The sequence below is a fragment of the Argopecten irradians genome, chromosome 1 (genome assembly GCF_041381155.1).
Source record: "Argopecten irradians isolate NY chromosome 1, Ai_NY, whole genome shotgun sequence".
Classification (NCBI taxonomy): domain Eukaryota; kingdom Metazoa; phylum Mollusca; class Bivalvia; order Pectinida; family Pectinidae; genus Argopecten; species Argopecten irradians.
The window spans coordinates 18731312-18755331 of record NC_091134.1 but is presented as its reverse complement, the minus strand read 5'-3'; the positions used below and the strand labels follow the sequence as shown (position 1 = coordinate 18755331).

The 24020-nt window shown below is 37.0% G+C and overlaps 1 protein-coding gene across 2 annotated transcripts in view; it reads left to right on the top strand.

Moving 5' to 3' along the window:
• Window positions 1-3038: 3038 nt before the first annotated feature.
• Window positions 3039-24020, top strand: part of LOC138319659 (sodium- and chloride-dependent taurine transporter-like) — a 37881-nt gene continuing 16899 nt past the window's right edge. Inside the window, exons 1-5 of one of the 2 annotated variants that reach the window (XM_069262809.1) lie at window positions 10461-10557; window positions 11551-11767; window positions 17983-18114; window positions 22961-23261; window positions 23532-23664. In XM_069262809.1, coding sequence (XP_069118910.1) covers window positions 11566-11767; window positions 17983-18114; window positions 22961-23261; window positions 23532-23664 — 768 coding nt within the window. In that variant the 5' untranslated portion in view covers window positions 10461-10557; window positions 11551-11565. Of the gene's footprint in view, window positions 3174-10460; window positions 10558-11550; window positions 11768-17982; window positions 18115-22960; window positions 23262-23531; window positions 23665-24020 lie in introns of those variants that run through there. The other variant, XM_069262816.1, reaches the window with a different exon arrangement.

Below are 24020 nucleotides of genomic sequence, written 5' to 3'. Positions count from 1 at the left end.
TAGTGATAGCATACACATGTGAGAAATAGTTCGCATTGATATATTCTGACCTAACTTAGTGTCCATATACCATTTTACTACTTAAAGGGTTAGGGTGCTCTATGTTGCCATCATACCCCGCACACTGCTGTGTGCCGTCTACCAACAGTGTCAAACAGCTGAGCTGGCGCTCATCAGGACCGGGGCTGACTGGGGCCGGTGCTGGCTAGGACCGTGGTGTTGTATTTCGCTTCAAACAATTTTCCTCAACATTATGTCTTAACCTTGTAGCAATATTTGCCTGAGATATATGCCGTGATAGGTGGTTTACCTAATTATAAACCAAAATAACTGAGAATTTTGATATGTTTTTATTACAATTTTTAATTTTCATTTATTCTTGATTTTTTGACAGCATTTGCCTCCCTTTAATCGTTCATGCATATTGTATACATTATTCCAAATGCTTAAAGATGCCCCACCGCTGACAAATGGTATTTTTTCACTATCAAAAACAGGAGCAGACGATTAATTATTTTTCTTCAGTTACAAAAGTTACTTACTTTACACCATTACCACCGTTGAAAAGTTTGAGCTTCTAATTTTACTTCAAGTTGAAAATATGAAAAATGATTAATTGCATCCCGAAAAAATTCCGTGACACTATATCCTATATGGAATGATGTACTGATTGCGCATGCATCAAAGGAAGATAAATCATTTTTATTTTATTTTTGTGTTAATTAGACATATATACACACGATTAAACACCAATTGTTGTTCAAATGATGAATATCATTTATGCTCTGTCGGCGGTGGAGCATCTTTAAATGCTTATATTTTTAAACTATATTTTAAATGTCGCAGTCATCATAATCACGCAGTCAGCCATCTACATTAATAATTGTGAATTTGTAGTTATATATATATGCTGCGGTATATGATAAACGGAACATAATGGAGTTTAGACACTAGCTGTGGCTTCCGTCTACCGTCTGTGCATAAACTTTTCACATTTAAATTTTTCTCTTCTCTAAGTGTTATTTTAATGGAACGCTACTAATTTTTGCATCTCTTCAAAAATATCTCGTTTACATTCCCATTTTTAAAAATTGGATGTTCCTTATTTTTTTAAGAAAAAAAATAGAAAGATGAACAGTCTATAAGTTGTCGATGCGACACGACCTGTCGACTTTTGAAACACGCGAGTTTACCTCCCTTCAATCGCAATTCTCTTAGCAGCACCAGGAACAAGAACCCAGAGGGCCCGCCTCTCCTGCAACAGGGGGTCATTGACAAAATTTATACAAACTCTGTTCCCCTTCCCTCAAGGATGTTTCTGGCCAAATTTGGTTACAATTCTTGTAGAACTTTATAACTAGTAGCGATTGGTAAATACTATAAATCACTACGTGTCCTAGAGTTCTGCATGGATTGTAACCAGATTTGGCCTTAAACATCCTTGGGGGAAGGGGAACAGATCTTGTATAAATTTTGGCTCTGACCCCTCGGGGGCAGAAGGGCAGGGGCCCAATAGGTGAAATAAAGGTAAATCCTATAAATTGCTACTTGTCCTAAAGTTCTGCATGGATTGTAACCAAATTTGGCCACACATAGCTATGGGGGAAAGGGAACAGAACTTGTATAAATTTTCGCCGCTGTGAGGAAGGTTAAGCGAACTACTTATATGACTAGTAGCCATTTAAAGGTTTTACCTCTTTTTCCCTTATTGGGCCCCGTCTCTCTTCCCCCCGGGGGAGGTTTGACCTTTACATCTATGAAAAGTGTTTGATTCTACCATTTCCAGAATTTCAAAAAGAAGGATAACTCAAAACTTCATTTCTTAAAAAAGATGCTCCACCGCTGACAAATGATACTTTTTCACTATCAAAAACAGGAGCAGACGATTAAGTATTTTTCTTCAGTTACAAAAGTTACTTACTTTACATCATAACCACCATTGAAAAGTTTGAGCTTCTAATTTTACTTCAAGTTAAAATATGAAAAATAATTAATTGCATCCCGAAAAAATTCTGTGACACTATATCCTATATGGAATGAAGTACTGATTGCTCATGCACCAAAGGCAAAATAAATTGTTTTATATTATTTTTTATGTTAATTAGACATATTTATACACGATTAAACACCAATTATTCTTCAAGTGATGAATATCATTTATGCTCTGTCGGCGGTGGAGCATCTTTAAAAAAACTCACTACCTTTCCGAAACGGCTTTTGATATTTAAAATGGAATGTAAAACGAGATCAGTAATTTTGGCAATCAGCCACCATAAATTGCAATGCACATTGTCAATCATTGTAATAATTATAAAAAAAGGACGCTTTAATGCTTCAATGTTGATGACTTTGTGTAATCACTTGACGCTTTCATTCAATATATTAAGCAAGCTATGTGTATGTTTACCTGGTTAGACTGTGTGATTTATACACTACTGTAAGAGGCGTCGGCAGGTTAAGGACTACAGTAGTGCATGGATAAGAAACAGATGCTCGTAAACATGTCAATCAAGCGGCTGCACAATAGTCGTCTAATCTAACAATGAATCTATGTACACATAGCAAAACAAGAGTTAAGGAATGAAAACACAAAATATATCAAAAACGCGTGCTTGTTAATTAGGTCAAATATACACAGACCAACGCATTGCTCAACAAGGCTTAGGCGGAGGATGAAAACCATAGATTCCGGAATGTAACCGTCGACAGTAACCAACGAATACTCTCTTTAAAAGTGTTATATATATTTCAGATGAGCCATGAATTTGCAACATAGGGTTGGGAGTTATATAGACCCAAAGATGAAGGACTATCTTGTCACCATATTTTCACAGAAAACCACGTGAGTTTATCTTACGAAATAATGACGTCACTACCAACACTTACCCATGAGGGCAGATAATATGCAAAGACACAAGACGGAATAGTACACTTAACTCATTCGTTCGCACACAAACAAACGACAGACACAATAATCTGATTCTGTTTGGCCGCCACATGGCAAGACATTTTTCTGACGTAGAAATGTCGGTGATAAAAACAAACGTATGTATTCAACTATTCTACAATATAAACACGCGCCTTCCTGCTGCAAATCAATGCCTATGTATCTAGATGAACGTGTTTATAATGAGAGAGTTGCTGATCGTAGGAGTGGAGAACAATGTATTTGTGTGAGTATCTGTGCACGATCTTGTTCAGCTATCTGTATGCAATCTGGTGCGTGTTCAGTGCATGCTACATGCTTTGTCCTTCCGTCTTAAGCCACCGAGAAACCTGATTAGACATCATAGATACACAGATTAGACAATCAAGTATCTTTAAGCATAAGACTACGATTCAAAGTATCTTCTTTAGGCCAACGACACAAATAGCATATTTAAGGTAACTTTAAATGTCTGTTGAATAAATGTAAAATATAACTGATAAAGACACAGCAGACTAAACAGGTTCAAGAAGTCATGCTCTGTGACCTTGACGACAAGAACGACCGCCTGATTTATTAGTTATGTAAAATAAGAGACGGTAACGGTAGATATTTGTTCCGGATAAAGCGCCTTTGGGGATTTTGGTTGGCCTGGTGATACAGTGAGGATCCCACAGGGAAGAATTTTATCATTGAAGAATATTATATCATTAATCATGAAGGTTTTTTTTTATATATATATAAATGCTCATAAAATTTTCACATGGAGATGTTTTGAGCTTTTGTCCTTTGATCACAAGTGTTTGGTTCTATAGACATTTCTCTCTCTATATATGTCATGCTTTGTTAAATTGTGTTTCTTTGATATTTAATGTTTACTAAACACAATGTATCATATACACTATATGTTGTTGATCCAAAGATTAAATCTGACAATTTCCACAGTGATCATGTCAGCATATCGAACCGACTATCACTTCGTCAGAGAAACGTCCTTTTTTGGAAACGCTTTTATATATATAATAAATTGTTATGCTTTGTTAAATTATGTTTCTTTGATATTTTATATCTCTCTTTATGTAGTACTGTGTAGTATAACACACACACACACATATATGTATAATGTCTATATAGCCAAACGCCTGTGGTTAAATCGGTCATTGGACTGTTAAAGAGTAGACTTTGTTTTCTGCACCTGATCGCAAATTCTCAATAATTATCAATTAAAGATAATTGTTGAGGTTTATATTGTGTTATACCACCCTGGTAAAATTTGTTAGTTTGTTTGATTTATTAACGTGCCTATAACAGCCAGGATAATGTATAGATGACCTCTAATGTATACGTAGTGTAGCGTGAGTGAAGTGCGTGGTTTTGGAGACTGTGGTATGTTCGTGTAGTGTCTTCTTGTAAAGTGGAACTCTTGCCCTTTTTGTAGTTAGTGGAACTCTTGCCCTTTTTGTAGTGCTATATAGTGCTATATTACCGAAGCATGCTGCCGAAGACACCAAGCAACATATCACATACAGTCATATTATACTGACATCGGGCGATTCAGTTCTACTCCCGGTATGCTGGAGCAGAAACTACCACTTTTAAAGACTTTGGTGTGTCTCCGCCAGAAGACTGAACCCAGAGCCTTCCTCACAAAGGCGAAAGCTCGACAGAAGGCCAAAAGTGAAGCGTTATCAAGAGACGTTAGGAAGAAGAAAGTTATTAAGGAAGAAGATAAACGTCAAGATCCTAAATTTAGTCGCCTTTTACGATCATTCAGTTGGGGCAGCAGGTACAATTCTAGTGCCCTACCTCCATGGCAGTGGCAGAACTTAATGACTATTTTAAATTCTCCTTGGATTTTATAAGACCGTATGAATCGAATTTTCTCTCATACCTGGTGGAGTAATATCGGCTGGTCTCGGGCAATACCCGCATGTCACTTGAGGCTGTATTGCATGACTTTGGTGTGTCTAGGCCAGGGGACAGAACCCAGAGCCTTTCTCACAAGGGCGAACGCCCAACTCAAAGCCAAAAGTGAGGCGGTGCCATGGGAGACATTAGGAAAGATAAAATCAGTTAGGAAAAAGAGAAAAGATAAGATCCTAAATTTAGTTGCCTTATACGATCATGCAATAGGGACAGCAGGTACAAATCTAACGCCCTACCTTCAGGGCCTACCTCGGGTAGGATATCTCTATCATTTGTACCCTTATATAGGATTATCTGATGTGCATGTTAAAGGGACATTTCAGTGAGGCTAATTCTGTTACATAACCACGTAGCAAATTATGGCATAAAAATATTGATCAACATTACTTATGAAAGATATAAGAAAATTAACAAAGATATTGACAAATTCCACGACATCGTTATGTATTTTAATCGATATACCGTTGGAATTCCAAATGGTATAGCAATACGATTAAGCAGGAAGCAATATGTACGCTGTACCCAAACCCGAGCAAATATCACATAAGTTAAACAAATGCAACACATAGCCACCGATGAGATGATGAAATTGCTTTTTTAAGACAGGCGTATGCACCTTACAAGGTAAACACGCAACTGTAATAGTGATTTCAGTAGCTCTTTACAAAAGTTGCTAGGACCAGGGTTTGGCATACAAGACGTCCGACTACAATGTGTAATGGCGGACAGCGAGCAAGTTTGAACATTTCACCACAGTTGGCTTTTTATTACAGTAAAACCAACTAATTTAATTTCCAGGATAACTGGTTTGTTTCCGATATATGAACAAATTTCGATATACTCTTAGACTGAATTATCCCTTTAATAAAAAGGAAACCAACGGTCATAGGACGGCACCCTGAATTACTCAACGTAATGGGTATGGAGTTCACAAGTGCAATGTAAACGGTAAAGAATTTCTGAAACTGTACAAACCGAATCGATATGCTACATATCGAACTCCGCATGACAATGTATTAGCCAATGAGAAAATATCTAATATTTATAAGTTATGGAACTTTGCTGAGGGCCTTAAATTAATTGTTATATGTAATTTCTTGTTTCAAATGTATATTACAAGAAAAAACGATGGTCATAGGACGCTACCCTGAATAAATTCACGTTTTGCGATACAGAATGTATATCGAACTTCCCGTGACCATAATCAGACATCTGAGGTTACTTATTATTTTTCATGCAAAATGGCACTGCTGTTCCATTGCATATATGTAATCGTAAAAGGCGACTAAATATGGGGTTTTATATTTTATATTCTTCCTTTCAATAATTCTTTTACATTTAACGCCTCCCTTGACGCATCCTGACTATGGATTTGAGGAACGTGTTCTCCTTTCAGGAAATGTCTAGGTCTGGTCTCCTGGCCGAAAGGAATAGGTGCTTCCCATCAATTCAGAAATTAATTTGTCTCTGAACAGTTTTCATTCCATCTTAAAGTATTTAATTTTTCTTTTTGTAATCTGCAATTTTAACATCACACACAGGAGGTGACCAGTTATTGCTTCACTTGATGAGATTTCTTTTCTAAGAGTTTCACGGGAAGATTCTAGCTCTAGATCTTATGATTTTCTCGTTGCTTGTTTCTTCACGGTTACTTCAGGAGCTAACAATTTTCTCCCGAAGTTCTTTAATTAATTGCAAACAGATTCTTTCCATCCATCATATCCACTACCAATAGTTTCTCTCATGTGTATAAACTCGTGTTTCAAAGACCAATTTTCTCTAGACCAAATTTGAGAATCTCTGTGGGAAGAGCACACATATACGGTCAAAGTGGTGGGAGACACACTATAAAACTCGTGTTTCAAAGACCAATTTAAGTATCTCATAGATCCCAAATATTGTGAGAATTTCTCTGTGGGAAGAGCACACATATACGGTCACTGCTTTGTACATAGATAGGGTTCTTCCCCTGAGAAACAAGTACTGAGTAATGAGCTAGCCACATATCCACTTTCAACATCTGTCGAACTAGGAGTAGATATCTGAAGACATTTCAATTTGTCTTGCGATTTTCAGGTGCTTCATCGGTCACATCAAAGTCCACATGCTGTTCCCCATATCATATCTCTGAATAATCACTTAGATGATCCCAAAATTAGACACCTTATGGTAAATATGAAAAAAAGACATACCCTTTTGACTTAGGAGCAACTGAAATATGTTAGCTTTTCTTTAAAAAATGTATGAAAAATCTTTTTACATTTACACTATATCTTATACCGTATATAAACACAATTTAGGGAAGAAAACCAGAAGGCAAGTTGTGGGTGAAAAAAAAAGAAGAAAAATGCCCAACCATATTTGAACTATTTCAACAAACGTGTTTCACCTGCTTTGAATTAAATACAAATTAAATGGCAATCAAATTTATACATGTTCTGTAAGATGAATTTTAGGTAATTTGTGTTAAAATATCCACACATAATGTGGTGCTCAGGGTGACGTGGTTGTTCATATAACTTCAACGTTAATTCCTTCCCAAAAACAGGGGAGGGACAGTATATTTACGTTTGAATGCTTTGGTTGGAATCTTGAAATGAACAATTTGTGAACTCTTTTGGGACAGAGAAACAGGAAGATAAAAGAATGCAGACAGGGGCAGGGGAATCAAACAATAATGGTACTTGAAAGTCAAATTAATATTCAGATTCAGGTTCGCTGGGCAAGAATCAATGAGAATATTTATATACTATTCCGTTAAAAATGCACTGCTTTTAAAGATGCTCCACCGCCGACAGAGCATAAATGATATTCATTATTTGAACAATAATTGGTGTTTAATCGTGTATATATATGTCTAATTAATATAAAATCATTCGTTTTGCCTTTGGTGCATGCGCAATCAGTATTTCATTCCATATATGATATAGTGCCACAGAATTTTTTCGGGATGCAATTAATTATTTTTCATATTTTTAATTAATTATTTTTCATATTTTTAACTTGAAGTAAAATTGGAAGCTCAAACGTTCCAATGGTGGTAATGGTGTAAAATAAGTAACTTTTGTGACTGAAGAAAAATACTAAATCATCTGCTTCTGTTTTTGATAGCGTAAAAAATATTAAATCATCTGCTCCTTTTTTTGAAAGTGTAAAAAATACTAAATCATCTACTCCTGTTTTTGATAGTGTAAAATTGGAAGCTCAAAGGTTCCAATGGTGGTAATGGTGTAAAATAAGTAACTTTTGTGACTGAAGAAAAATACTAAATCATCTACTTCTGTTTTTGATAGTGAAAAAATACCATTTGTCGGCGGTGAAGCACTTATTTGAGTTATTAAATGTACTTCAATCTTCCTTATATCTTTGAAAAACAAATACTGGTTTAAGGACAACATCCCTTCTGGGAAGTACCTAATGCGTAATTACAGCATGCATATAATGTTTTTGTCTTGTTGTTTTCTATATGGATCAAGTGGGATGGTATTCACGAGCTTATCAAATACTATTATTAAGAGTTTGTATGCACGGAAGTGAGGCTAATAAACAGTCGAATGTTTGTACAATAAACAATATCTCACGATTTTGCGAAAACATAGCAATATATTTGATAATAGTTTGTTCCTCATATTATTCGTTTCTATATGCCTCTACAGACCATATGTTTAATTTGGAAATATCTCCGTGAAATCTTATGACAACAAATCTTACACAGGTCCTCCTCTGTGGGTAATTTTGTTCTTTGGGCAAAAAGTCCTGCTATATCTTTGAGCAACAGAAGTACCTCCCAAGCTTCATTTTCCCCTGGTTTAAACTTGCCTTTGGTTCATTTGTGAGGCACTTTGTGTGAAAGATGAAATACTACAAGTAATCGTTGGCAAAATCATGCATTACATATTTCCAGGACTGTAAAGAAATTAAAATATCTGAACTGTTGACCTACCTTTTTTCCAAGCGTAGTAAGATAATAGGAACTTCATACCTTGTACTGCTTTCCAAAGTTTTAAAGCTTGTCTCTTTTGACACCACACATTGAATTGCTACTCTTATCAGTGTCCATGTTAAACATTTTTTAGTCTGTTTGGGTTTACTCCGTGTTTGCTAAACAAAACCTCCACACATCTTTCACGGTAAAGTTTAAAACATTCTACAAATCTTCCAATTAGATGACTTTTGTATTGACAGTACTGATACATACTAAAGATGAATGTCATAGTAATGTCAGTTGCCAAATGATACAAATTACATTGAGACCTAAACACTGGTAGACATATTACATAATCCCTCTCTATTTGTAGAAAAAAAAAATGGAACACGAGCAGATACGAAGATTTTTTTCTTTTAAAACCAAATAAATTTAATATTTATATTTTCAGCTTCCCAAACTTTGAAGTCCAAATCCCCTGCTCTTGATTTTTTTGTGGTTCCGGATTTAGTCTCCGATTTTCACATGCTTTATGATTTTTTTGGCATAATTAGTAAACCTAAAAAAACAAAACATTTGTTATGATGTTTAAGGTACAAAGTTACATTATTGTGCTTTTTTATTATTATTATTGTGCTAGCTCAAAACATGCGATCCGCAGACACCCCGTTACGGCGATATGAAGATACCCTCTTTAGGGCGAAATATAGAAACCCGCTTTAGGGAAGAACTAACTAAATTTAAATAGACCTTCGAAATGGTCCTTGGAGTTGAAGACCAATTTTTTTATCTTTTCTATCTAGTGTTATATGAGAACCTAGATTTTAATTACAATTAGTAGCTAACTAATATTCAACCGTTTTGATAACATACAACAAAAAATTTACAAACTGTAACACTGTGGTCGATGTAAACTTATTTAGTTGGTTGGTCTATACAAGGCAGCCAACCTGTTCAAGATGATATATACACTTTCATTAGGAACCCCTCACTTTGTTTGCATACGTTTCCAAACTAATTCATTTAAAGGTTACCAATGTATACTGTGTACTATCCAGCAAGTTTACAATTGATATTTATGGAGATGTTACATAATCATGGACGGTGTACTTCCTTATTCGTCAGATAAGGGCATCGTCAAAATTTTATCGGAGTTGAATGAATTTATGACTTCGGAATAGGTTAATGCTTTCTAGAAATAAAGGACATGTGAAGTGAATTTAAAAAAAAAACCCGATAAACTAAAAACCAAACATAAGTATTGATTTTTGCTTCAGGTTGTCCTATGCCTAAACACACCTTGTTAATTGAATGTGTGTTGACGTGTTTAGATATTGTTTTGTGATTAAGTTTGATACTTTATTGAATTGTATGATGTAGAGGATTATATTTATCTGGCTATAAAGTTGGCGCTGAAGTAGAAGTGGAAAGCGGTTCAAAGACTAGACGTCAAACAGGCTTATATTTTATTAGAATATGCATTTTTGTCATATTATTCAAACTTTCTGTTAAGAATTATAACTATTTGGGTTTTATTTGAAACTTTTCATTTGTGATATACAGTGATATTTTCATTTAATGATTCCCGTCAGTTCTACACATGTTATATAACCCTCAGTATAGAAAACAATACAACACTGTTTGCTTGCTTGATTACTTAATATTATGATGTATCTCTGCCAGGGGATATAACCCGGAGCCTTACACACAGGTGCGAACACTCAACTCAGGGCCACAAGCCAGGCGTTGTCAAAGGAGACGCTAGGAAGAAGAAATTCCGGTAAGGAAAGGAGAAAATATAATGTCTTAAATTTAGTCGCCTTTTACGATAACAAAACGGGGACAACGCGTATAATGTTAACACCCTACATGCATGGTTAATGTTGTCTAACATAGCGCTATAAAAGGGCAAGTATTCCACTACTACAAGGATGCACAAAACCAGTAACAAAGAGGATAATTTCTTACTAAGCAAAATGGCACGACATACCATATTTTAGAAAGGAATTTCTCATAAATTTCACAATTTATGTACTATCATATAAACTGCCCATTATACAATTAATCGATACACGATAACATATTTAGATACGAATGCATATCAGCATTCTGATTAAACCTGCATGACAATACGTCTTCATTAGAATCATGAAATGTTTTCATATATGCTAACTGTATAAGGAAAATAAGGAAAACTGCGAATTTATTTTAACATTGAGCTCAAGCTTTTTCTTTCAATATCAGCTGTTCTTTCAGTATCATTACATGTTCATCTATCGAACAATCCCCACCTGCAGGTCAGCACCATAAAAAATATCATTATTGAACCAGTGCCTCTGTCGCCGTGAAAATACCTTTCATGTGGTTGGTTTGTGTATCCTATTGAATAGTTAAATGGAGGATGGCTGTTATGCAAGACAGACTTAAGATAACATAATATTACGAAATAAGTCAACAGTTCGGTTCGTTTCAATATATGTATCCGACTGTCAGATTATTTTTATGGAAAATAATAATACATGTCATCTTATAAACTATATTAGAATATGAAATATAATACAATTAAAACACTGTTACGTAACATTATATTTACGATGGCAGCATTGACACGCTCTCTGCAGATGGGGGTAAACTAACATCTGCTAAAGGTGTAACATAACAGCTACATACACATTTCTGGCGTCAAAGGAGATCCCCTTCGCGACCCCCATACTACAACCTCCTAACTCATAGGTGTATAGGCTATCCTTTCACTCGTGCCTCATACCTGTAGTGGGAAAGTATCGCCATGAAGAAAACCCAGAATGGCACGGAGAAATTCGAAGAGGAAGGGAAATTATTCTTTGACCATGGAGAGGAAAGCACCAAAGGGCTAAACAAACGAGAGACATGGTCTTCCAGGATTGATTTTCTCTTAGCTTGCGTGGGATTTTCTGTTGGATTCGGAAACGTTTGGAGATTTCCATATCTTTGCTATAAAAACGGCGGTGGTGAGCATACAGTTTTTATAAAGTCTTACTTTTTATTTTTATATTATGGATTTTTTAGCATCGTTTGTTATTTCTTATTTTAAATATTTCTATGCATTATTAGTACAATTTTGAATCAAGTATAAGACAAGATTGTAAGCGAAACATCTCGATAAGCGTGTCTCACATACGTATGTTAAAAATTAAACTCAACACACAGATGCATAGATACAAACAGGAATGTAATTGTAACTGTAACTACAATAATGCTTGTCTAACCTTATATTATTCGAAACTTCTATAGATCGATATAGCATTTTAATACTTAACAACGCAAAGGTGACATGCACTAGCAAGACTAATCGATAACAATGCTTGTAGCATTACAATTTGTATTATGCTTGATAAGTAATGTGCAACTGAGTATGATATCAATTAAGAATAAATAAAGAAATGAATTAATTTGTAATGAACAATACATGTAGTCTATACTCTACACAACAAAATAATTAAAGGTGGATAATTCGTACATATTGAGTTAACAGGGATTTCTATTTTGATATATTGACGTGAAAGCTTTAAGTTCATTTTACACCGTTCTCCCAGATTGATATAACACCATATTAACCTTACAAAAGTCTGTACTATAGAGATGTTGTAGCAATAACACAGAGATTGATACAAAAATATCGTTCGATATCGCATTTTATACGCTAAAGCCGGAAACATGCAAACATATGCATAAAAAGATAACAAATAGCTGCCAGAATTCTTTGGTAGGAACCATATTCATTTGCTACTTTCGCTGTTGCGATAAAAAAAACCCAATACTATCGGTATAAGCCGTATATAATTTAACTCTATAACAATCTATGTTACATTTCTTTATTCAATGCGGGTCGAGATAAGCATCTGGTCAATCAATGTTTACACACATTGACATTAATTGCACCTTGGCTACGATGTGGAAGAATTCGGTGTCAATTTTGGTAGAGAGGGCTTGTAATCATGGAGCCCCGGACGTTCATGTTATTGCACAAGTTTTGCATGTGTATATATCAATGTGTAATCAGCGGAGCACATGTGTTGTAATTAGTGCATTGTTTTAGGCAATATTCTCTCTATTGTTTTTAGTTTTATTTCACGTTAGGTAACGCTATTACTTATCAATTTTAGTTGACTAGCCAGTGCTTCAGTTCTTATTGCATTAAAGTATGATTTTAGTATTGCTTCTGATAATCAGGACATTTTAGTCGACGTTATATCCTTGGTCTTGTTTGAAAACAATTTTATTCAAAATATATGTCTACATCTTTGCCATAGTGCAGTACACCGATTATGTCATTAAAGAGGTTACAAGAGAAATTGTGAAACCTATTTTCATTCAAACATTGGTTGGTTGGTTGATGAAACTTAACGTCCAGTGAACAGCTAGGGTAATTTTCTTCCCTGTATGTAATGAGTCTTGTGAGGATACGGGGAATTCGTTTCGTGTGTGTGAATGTCTGTATGTCCTGTGAGGATGCAGGATATTCGTATTGTGTGTGTGAATGTCAGTATGTCCTTTGAGGATGCGGGGTATTCGTGGTGTGTGTGAATATCTGTATGTCCTTTGAGGATGCGGGGGTATTCGTGTTGTGTGTGTGAATGTCTGTATGTCCTGTGAGGATACGGGGTATTCGTGTTGTGTGTGTGAATGTCTGTATGTCCTGTGAGGATACGGGGTATTCGTGTTGTGTGTGTGAATGTCTGTATGTCCTGTGAGGATGCGGGGTATTCGTGTTGTGTGTGTGAATGTCTGTATGTCCTTTGAGGATGCGGGGTATTCGTGTTGTGTGTGTGAATGTCTGTATGTCCTGTGAGGATACAGGTATTCGTGTTGTGTGTGTGAATATCTGTATGCCCTGTTAAGATGCTGGGTATTCGTGTTGCGTGTGTGAATGTCTGTATGTCCTGTGAGGATACGGGGTATTCGTGTTGTGTGTGTGAATGTCTGTATGTCCTGTGAGGATGCGGGGTATTCGTGTTGTGTGTGTGAATGTCTGTATGTCCTTTGAGGATGCGGGGTATTCGTGTTGTGTGTGTGAATGTCTGTATGTCCTGTGAGGATACAGGTATTCGTGTTGTGTGTGTGAATATCTGTATGCCCTGTTAAGATGCTGGGTATTCGTGTTGCGTGTGTGTATGTCTGTATGTCCTGTGAGGATACGGGGTATTCGTGTTGCGTGTGTGAATGTCTGTATGTCCTGTGAGGATACGGGGTATTCGTGTTGTGTGTGTGAATATCTGTATGTCCTTTGAGGATGTGGGGGTATTCGTGTTGTGTGTGTGAATGTCTGTATGTCCTGTGAGGATACGGGGTATTCGTGTTGTGTGTGTGAATGTCTGTATGTCCTTTGAGGATGCGGGGGTATTCGTGTTGTGTGTGTGAATGTCTGTATGTCCTGTGAGGATACGGGGTATTCGCGTTGTGTGTGTGAATGTCTGTATGTCCTTTGAGGATGCGGGGGTATTCGTGTTGTGTGTGTGAATGTCTGTATGTCCTGTGATGATACGGGGTATTCGTGTTGTGTGTGTGAATGTCTGTATGTCCTGTGAGGATACGGGGTATTCGTGTTGTGTGTGAATATCTGTATGCCCTGTTAGGATGATGGGTATTCGTGTTGCGTGTGTGAATGTCTGTATGTCCTGTGAGGATACAGGTATTCGTGTTGTGTGTGTGAATATCTGTATGCCCTGTTAGGATGCTGGGTATTCGTGTTGCGTGTGTGAATGTCTGTATGTCTTGCGAGGATGCGGGGGTAATCGTGTTGTGTGTGTGAATGTCTGTTTGTCTTGTGAGGAAGTGGGGTATTCGTGTTTTTTGTGTGTGAATGTCTGTATGTCCTGTGAGAATGCGGGCTATTCGTGTCGTGTGTGTGAATGTCTGTATGTCCTGGGAGGATGCGGGGTATTCGTGTGTGTGAATGTATGTTTGTCTTGTGAGGATGCAGATATTCGTGTTGTGTGAATGTCTGGATGTTCTGTGAGGATGCGGGGTATTCGTGTTGTGTGTGTGAATGTCTGTATGTCCTGTGAGGATGCGGGGTATTCGTGTTATGTGTGTGGATGTCTGTATGTCCTGGGAGGATGCGGGGTATTCGTGTGTGTGAATGTATGTTTGTCTTGTGAGGATGCAGGGTATTCGTGTTGTGTGAATGTCTGGATGTTCTGTGAGGATGCGGGGTATTCGTGTTATGTGTGTGAATGTCTGTATGTCCTGTGAGGATGCGGGGTATTCGTGTTATGTGTGTGAATGTCTGTATGTCCTGTGAGGATGCGGGGTATTCGTGTTATGTGTGTGGATGTCTGTATGTCCTGTGAGGATGCGGGGTATTCGTGTTATGTGTGTGAATGTCTGTATGTCCTGTGAGGATGCGGGGTATTCGTGTTATGTGTGTGAATGTCTGTATGTCCTGTGAGGATGCGGGGTATTCGTGTTATGTGTGTGGATGTCTGTATGTCCTGTGAGGATGCGGGGTATTCGTGTTGTGTGTGTGGATGTCTGTATGTCCTGTGAGGATGCGGGGTATTCGTGTTATGGGAATGTCTGTATGTCTTGTGTGGATGCGGGCTATTTGTGTTGTGTTAAAAGAGGCCGTTCTCAAATGACGTTAACTGTTAAAAAGACATTAAGTTATAGACCTTACAAAAGTTCAATATATTCTAAACTTGACGGAGAATACCAGGTGCTACATCAAAGATATCTTCACCTATATCACATCAGAGGGAATGTCAGCATTTGTAAATCCACAACATATCTTGTTGTGAGTAGCATAATTGCATCGTGCAAACACGAAGTAATTGCCGAGTTATTAACAAGGGGAAGGTATTATGATAATATACGTTAATTAGTGAGGTTACCAGCAATGCTGTTCACATCGCCCCGAAATCATCTTGGTTGTGGCCTCCCTTCACCCAAGGGACAGCGATAATTCATTACAGATCCCCTGGAAATGTAATGATATGTGCGAGCTGTGTCGTTGCCATCAGAGTCATTCCTGTCCTTAAGCAATGTAATCCATATCGCCACACCTGGCTCTGGTTATAGATGTTTACAGCACGATAATACAGAGCTTTCTGTAACGAATATTTAAATCATAAACTAGAGTGGAAGTTTTTAAAATAGTTCCTTAAATCTTATACGCCGATTGGTTGGCAACTTAACGCTTCCTCTAAAATGTTACGTGGCTCAGTTATTGCGTGATAATGGTATGATATGGATTCCGAAAATCTGACACGAAAACGCTTTTATTTTAACTTAATTGACCAAGAAACCTTTCTATAATGAAGACAAGATTTATGACCGCCAATACATTTTGTGAACAAGACAAGCTTTCCTACTACCGAGACATTCACTACCGTTCAAGCCTGTCTGCGATTCAGATATTTAGTTAACTTCAAATCGGAAACCGTCGACAATTTGAGCTCACAATAGTTTGCGTTTACGAAAACTTTCAATGGATCATGAATTTTGCGATTAAGAATATATTTTTAAGCCTTTTTTATGACTGTCCTTTTATACTTTCTCGTCATTGTGACTGCAACCGTCTTACAAGTTTTACGTTATTTTGATAATTGTACCAGATATACAAGTTTTTTTTTATCTGAGATTAGATGAGGAAACATGATAACTATATCTGTATATAAGACAGTAGGTCACTTTCTTTAGAGTCATATCACAGTAGATGACATACATACCCACCGATGACTTTTGAGATATTTGTTGACTAAAAGCTTTTCTGTATAATTCAAAAAGTGTATTTTGTACAAATTGCACTATGACTGACTGCAGCTATTGTTCTGTATACACGTATGTGGTAAACGTACATATTACGCCGGCACAGAAGTGACACGAAAATATTCTTTTAATGTAGGACAAAAAAAAATTTATGTGGGGGTGATTTTTTTTCTTTTACACATATTTTAATGAATTCATTTCGCAAGTTAGATTTGGTGTAGATTTGCAGAAGGTTGAATTAATGCATTTTCTAGTGATTGCTATCTTATTAACACAATAGTACATTCATGTTTTAGGACAAGAGCACTAAATTTGTATGAGTATTGCTACTTTTACTTTATGGCATTTTGTTTTAAGCACGTTCTGACTATACACAGCACTACGAAATGGATGAATTGATAATTTTTTTTTTAATTTCAAGTCGCAAATATGTTAACCAAGAAGAAACTAACAAGGACATGACTGAACAAAATGGTCAATCATTTACTGGTTGAATGTTCGTTGCTTCATCAGCATTTTACTGGCCCCGTTTGAAGGATTGACCTGTTATAGACGGTCATTGGCTTGGCTCATTGGCTATAGTTTTGCCTTAATCAGATTACTAAAATCTCAGTTATCACAGAAATGTGATAGCAAACATAATTTTGATATTCTTTTTAAAATTACGTATTGAAATACAAATTTGGGATAATTATTGTTATCTCTGGTTTTATCTTGAATCTTTTTCAATTGAGTTTGTGGTGTTTATGGTATTTGCGAGTCAAAACCAAATATAAAATGATAATGATAACTTAAAGGTAAGTGTTTAAATAATAAAACAATTTTTAAATGCTGACATGCCTAGTTAGATATTCGTGTCACGTTTTCGAGATCAAAACTGAGTTGAAACAATTTGTTTTATTTTCAAGTTATTGCCACCTTGTAATGTTTGTCACCTTATTCACCGACACTATATATCCGTACAACAGTGGAATTCTTTTTGTAGTTCTACATTACTGAAGCAAGCCCCCAGATAGAGAAACAACACAATACAGCAGCCTCACAAAACATACAGACATTCACACACCGCAACATGTTGCACACATGGGAGGTCGTCCGAAATGACACTTTGTTTACACTCGCCGAAAGATAATAATATGAAAAAGTGACTATGTCGTTTCTATTTATTTCCAGTTTTTCTCCATTTTTAACAAAATAGTTATACAAACTTTTAAATTTAGTTATTAACACAAAGTAAACAAGTTTTACAATTATTTTTATTTCTATTGTTCTTTTTATCTTTAATTACATGTTTTTCTTACTTTAATCTTACATTCCTTAAAAAAGTTATAAATGTTAAATTATCTATGGACATCGTTTACACCTTGAGTGACACATTTCCTGTCATGGCGGTGCGACAATAGCATTTATCAAATCATGTATGGAAATTAACCCTTATTTGTTTTTGTCACCACAGGTGCATTTCTAATCCCCTACCTGATATGTGTTGTCGTCGCCGGAGTACCACTCTTCTTCCTGGAGGTGACAGTGGGCCAGTTCATGGGGGTCAGCGGGTTCAAAGCGTGGAACATTTGTCCTCTTTTACAGGGTAGGTTAGGTTAATTAAGCAGCAAAATGTTACAAAAGTACGCATTGTTTCGTACTCGAATGTCAGTGCAAATTTCCCAAATTAAGAAAATTTATTCAATCAAATTCAAATAATAAAGTCGACAAATATTCGTTAACAGCAAAACATCGCCATCACTCTTCAATTAGGGAAAACTCAAACCTATAGGCGTGAAAACATTAACGTGGTTGTAATAACGTGGTTATATCAAATGTAAGACATACATATGTGTCCAGTCTTTTTGACATGCTGTGTTGGCGGTCTTGCATACCATGTGGGTATTTTAGGAAGAAACCTTCTATAAAGAGAAAGTTTTAGTGTTATTATACGCCAAATTTGATAGAGATGTCATGTCACGGTCATCTAGTGGCGATTTATATCTCGATGGACATGCACTGATGTAGTAGGAGACGGCGGGGCTATTAATGGGTCCATTTCAGTTCTGACCTTTGGCTTTAAACATATCTTATTGTCTGAATAAGTACAAAAGGATTAGGCACAAGCTATGACCTCCAAGCACTAAACAGGAATGAAATTCTTTTCATATTTCAGAGCTTTGATATGAAATCTTCTACATACTATGAAATTGTTACGGAACTCCCGATATATGAAAGCAAAATAGGCGATATTAAATGTATAGACAGAAGTGAGCGACCTTCACAGAAGTCAACCTTAGGTAAAGTTAAGACCACTCGTCCAACTTTCTTATCGCTTTTGATTTTTCCCGGACACCAGTGTTAATGTTGTTACAAAGATTTATATTTAAAGTGTGAGTTCTCATATGACGCCATATCAACCATAAAGACCTGGGTTTGGTTCAGAATAGCCATTATGAAATTAGATTGATTCTACTGTTTTGCTCTGCACAGAGTTTTAACTGATCTTTGAACGTCAATTAAACTGACATTAGCTGTTTACCACGTGTTTATGTTTTGTAAGACTAAGAAGGACCACCACCACCATTGTGATCTTCCTAAACAGTTGCCATAACGTGTGTTACAGTTTACCACGTGTTATGTTTTGTAAGACTAGGAGGGACCACCACCACCATTGTTTTCTTCCTAAACTGTTATTATAACTTGATATTGTTTACCACGTGTTTATGTTTTGTAGGACTAGGAAGGACCATCACCACCATTGTATTCTTCCTAAACTGTCACTATAACGTGTGTTACAGTTTACCACGTGTTTATGTTTTGTAAGACTAAGAAGGACCACCACCACCATTGTGATCTTCCTAAACTGTTTCTATAACGTGTTACTGTTTACCACGTGTTTATGTTTTGTAAGACTAAGAAGGACCACCACCACCATTGTGATCTTCCTAAACTGTTTCTATAACGTGTTACTGTTTACCACGTGTTTATGTTTTGTAAGACTAAGAAGGACCACCACCACCATTGTGATCTTCCTAAACTGTTTCTATAACGTGTTACTGTTTACCATGTGTTTATGTTTTGGATGGCCAAGGAGGGACCATCACCACCATTGTATTCTTCCTAAACTGTTACTATAACGTGTTACTGTTTACCACGTGTTTATGTTTTGTAGGACTAGGAGGGACCACCACCACCATTGTATTCTTCCTAAACTGTTACTATAACGTGTTACTGTTTACCACGTGTTTATGTTTTGTAGGACTAGGAGGGACCACCACCACCATTGTATTCTTCCTAAACTGTTACTATAACGTGTTACTGTTTACCACGTGTTTATGTTTTGTAGGACTAGGAGGGACCACCACCACCATTGTATTCTTCCTAAACTGTCACTATAACGTGTTACTGTTTACCACGTGTTTATGTTTTGTAGGACTAGGAGGGACCACCACCACCATTGTATTCTTCCTAAACTGTTACTATAACGTGTTACTGTTTACCACGTGTTTATGTTTTGTAGGACTAGGAGGGACCACCACCACCATTGTTTCTTCCTAAACTGTACTATAACGTGTTACTGTTTACCACGTGTTTATGTTTTTTGTTTATGTATTTTGTAGACTAGGAGGGACCACCACCACCATTGTATTCTTCCTAAACTGTTACTATAACGTGTTACTGTTTACCACGTGTTTATGTTTTGTAGGACTAGGAGGGACCACCACCACCATTGTAATCTTCCTAAACTGTTACTATAACGTGTTACTGTTTACCACGTGTTTATGTTTTGTAGGACTAGGAGGGACCACCACCACCATTGTATTCTTCCTAAACTGTCACTATAACGTGTTACTGTTTACCACGTGTTTATGTTTTGTAGGACTAGGAGGGACCACCACCACCATTGTATTCTTCCTAAACTGTTACTATAACGTGTGTTACAGTTTACCACGTGTTTATGTTTTGTAGGACTAGGAGGGACCATCACCACCATTGTATTCTTCCTAAACTGTTACTATAACGTGTTACTGTTTACCACGTGTTTATGTTTTGTAGGACTAGGAGGGACCACCACCACCATTGTATTCTTCCTAAACTGTTACTATAACGTGTTACTGTTTACCACGTGTTTATGTTTTGTAGGACTAGGAGGGACCACCACCACCATTGTATTCTTCCTAAACTGTTACTATAACGTGTTACTGTTTACCACGTGTTTATGTTTTGTAGGACTAGGAGGGACCACCACCACCATTGTATTCTTCCTAAACTGTTACTATAACGTGTTACTGTTTACCACGTGTTTATGTTTTGTAGGACTAGGAGGGACCACCACCACCATTGTATTCTTCCTAAACTGTTACTATAACGTGTTACTGTTTACCACGTGTTTATGTTTTGTAGGACTAGGAGGGACCACCACCACCATTGTATTCTTCCTAAACTGTTACTATAACGTGTTACTGTTTACCACGTGTTTATGTTTTGTAGGACTAGGAGGGACCACCACCACCATTGTATTCTTCCTAAACTGTTACTATAACGTGTTACTGTTTACCACGTGTTTATGTTTTGTAGGACTAGGAGGGACCATCACCACCATTGTATTCTTCCTAAACTGTTACTATAACGTGTTACTGTTTATCACGTGTTTATGTTTTGTAGGACTAGGAGGGACCATCACCACCATTGTATTCTTCCTAAACTGTTACTATAACGTGTTACTGTTTACCACGTGTTTATGTTTTGTAGGACTAGGAGGGACCACCACCACCATTGTATTCTTCCTAAACTGTTACTATAACGTGTGTTACTGTTTACCACGTGTTTATGTTTTGCAGGACTAGGAGGGACCACCACCACCACCATTGTATTCTTCCTAAACTGTTACTATAACGTGTTACTGTTTACCACGTGTTTATGTTTTGTAGGACTAGGAGGGACCACCACCACCATTGTATTCTTCCTAAACTGTTACTATAACGTGTGTTACTGTTTACCACGTGTTTATGTTTTGTAGGACTAGGAGGGACCACCACCACCATTGTATTCTTCCTAAACTGTTACTATAACGTGTTACTGTTTACCACGTGTTTATGTTTTGTAGGACTAGGAGGGACCACACCACCATTGTATTCTTCCTAAACTGTTACTATAACGTGTTACTGTTTACCACGTGTTTATGTTTTGTAGGACTAGGAGGGACCACCACCACCATTGTATTCTTCCTAAACTGTTACTATAACGTGTTACTGTTTACCACGTGTTTATGTTTTGTAGGACTAGGAGGGACCACCACCACCATTGTATTCTTCCTAAACTGTTACTATAACGTGTTACTGTTTACCACGTGTTTATGTTTTGTAGGACTAGGAGGGACCACCACCACCATTGTATTCTTCCTAAACTGTTACTATAACGTGTTACTGTTTACCACGTGTTTATGTTTTGTAGGACTAGGAGGGACCACCACCACCATTGTATCTTCCTAAACTGTACTATAACGTGTTACTGTTACTGTTTTTTGTGACTAGGACACACATGTTTAACTGTACTAAGTGTTCCACCTGTTTATGTTTGTTTAGTTTGACTAGGAGGGACCACCACCACCATTGTATTCTTCCTAAACTGTCACTAACGTGTTACTGTTTACCACGTGTTTATGTTTTGTAGGACTAGGAGGGACCATCACCACCATTGTATTCTTCCTAAACTGTCACTAACGTGTTACTGTTTACCACGTGTTTATGTTTTGTAGGACTAGGAGGGACCACCACCACCATTGTATTCTTCCTAAACTGTCACTAACGTGTTACTGTTTACCACGTGTTTATGTTTTGTAGGACTAGGAGGGACCACCACCACCATTGTATTCTTCCTAAACTGTTACTATAACGTGTAACTGTTTACCACGTGTTTATGTTTTGTAGGACTAGGAGGGACCACCACCACCATTGTATTCTTCCTAAACTGTTACTATAACGTGTTACTGTTTACCACGTGTTTATGTTTTGTAGGACTAGGAGGGACCACCACCACCATTGTATTCTTCCTAAACTGTCACTAACGTGTTACTGTTTACCACGTGTTATGTTTTGTAGGACTAGGAGGGACCACCACCACCATTGTGATCTTCCTAAACTGTCACTATAACGTGTTACTGTTTACCACGTGTTTATGTTTTGTAGGACTAGGAGGGACCATCACCACCATTGTATTCTTCCTAAACTGTCACTATAACGTGTTACTGTTTACCACGTGTTTATGTTTTGTAGGACTAGGAGGGACCACCACCACCATTGTGATCTTCCTAAACTGTCACTATAATGTGTTACTGTTTACCACGTGTTTATGTTTTGTAGGACTAGGAGGGACCACCACCACCATTGTGATCTTCCTAAACTGTTACTATAACGTGTTACTGTTTACCACGTGTTTATGTTTTGTAGGACTAGGAGGGACCACCACCACCATTGTATTCTTCCTAAACTGTTACTATAACGTCATTATATGCTGGGCCCTGTACTATGTGTTTTCCTCCTTTACCACTGAGCTCCCCTGGAAGACGTGTGGACACGAGTGGAACACGGAACACTGCTACGATTTCAACGGCGCCAACAAGACAGCTGTCAACGTGACGGCCGTCAGCGGTAACATGACGGATACTATGATTAAATCCTTAACGAATTCGACGGCTAATGTTACTTACTCGACTGTAACCAGAATTGATCCTGTCAATGAGTTTTGGGAGTAAGTATCCTATTAGAAAAATCCATAGCAAGGTAAATTGTTAATCAACATTTCAATACATATAATGGCTAATTTAACAAACACAAAAAAGTTCTCAAAAACAAAACAAAATTGTTTAATTGGAAAATTGCTACATCATTACTGAAAAGAAATGCTCTTTAGTAATATAAGAAAACGCTCAGATCTTGGAAAACCGTCTGGATATTCTAAAGTGTTGGTACTGGATTCGACGTTTTGTTATTCAACATTTGATAAACTAATACTTTGTAGGAGAAAGGTACTAGGTCTGTCGAGTGGCATTGACGACATGGGAATTGTGAGATGGGATCTTGCGCTCTGTCTCCTCTTGGCCTGGGTGATTGTGTATGTGTGTATCTGTAAAGGAATCCGAACTTCTGGTAAGGTGAGTATATAACGTCTAGAATAAAGACAGAAATGGTCCTTCTCTTGCTCAACTTTTGTACTTCTTTATACTCGTGCTCAAAACTTTAAGAGGGTACATAAAATTCGCATTGACAAAGCGTTCTGAGAAGGTACTGCGTGATCAAGATAACGAATGGGACTCTATTTTGTTTGGAGTTACTGTCGTACGTTACGTGTTTTTTTGCGTAGTTACAAAAGAATGACAATGTGGTTAAGAGAATTTTTGTCCAACTTTTACTGCCTGTTCAACTTACAAAATTTCATTAGCCAATGTAATTGGCCATTTCCCCACAAAAACAAGACAAAACAAAATATGCTTTAAAGTGAGAGTATAGA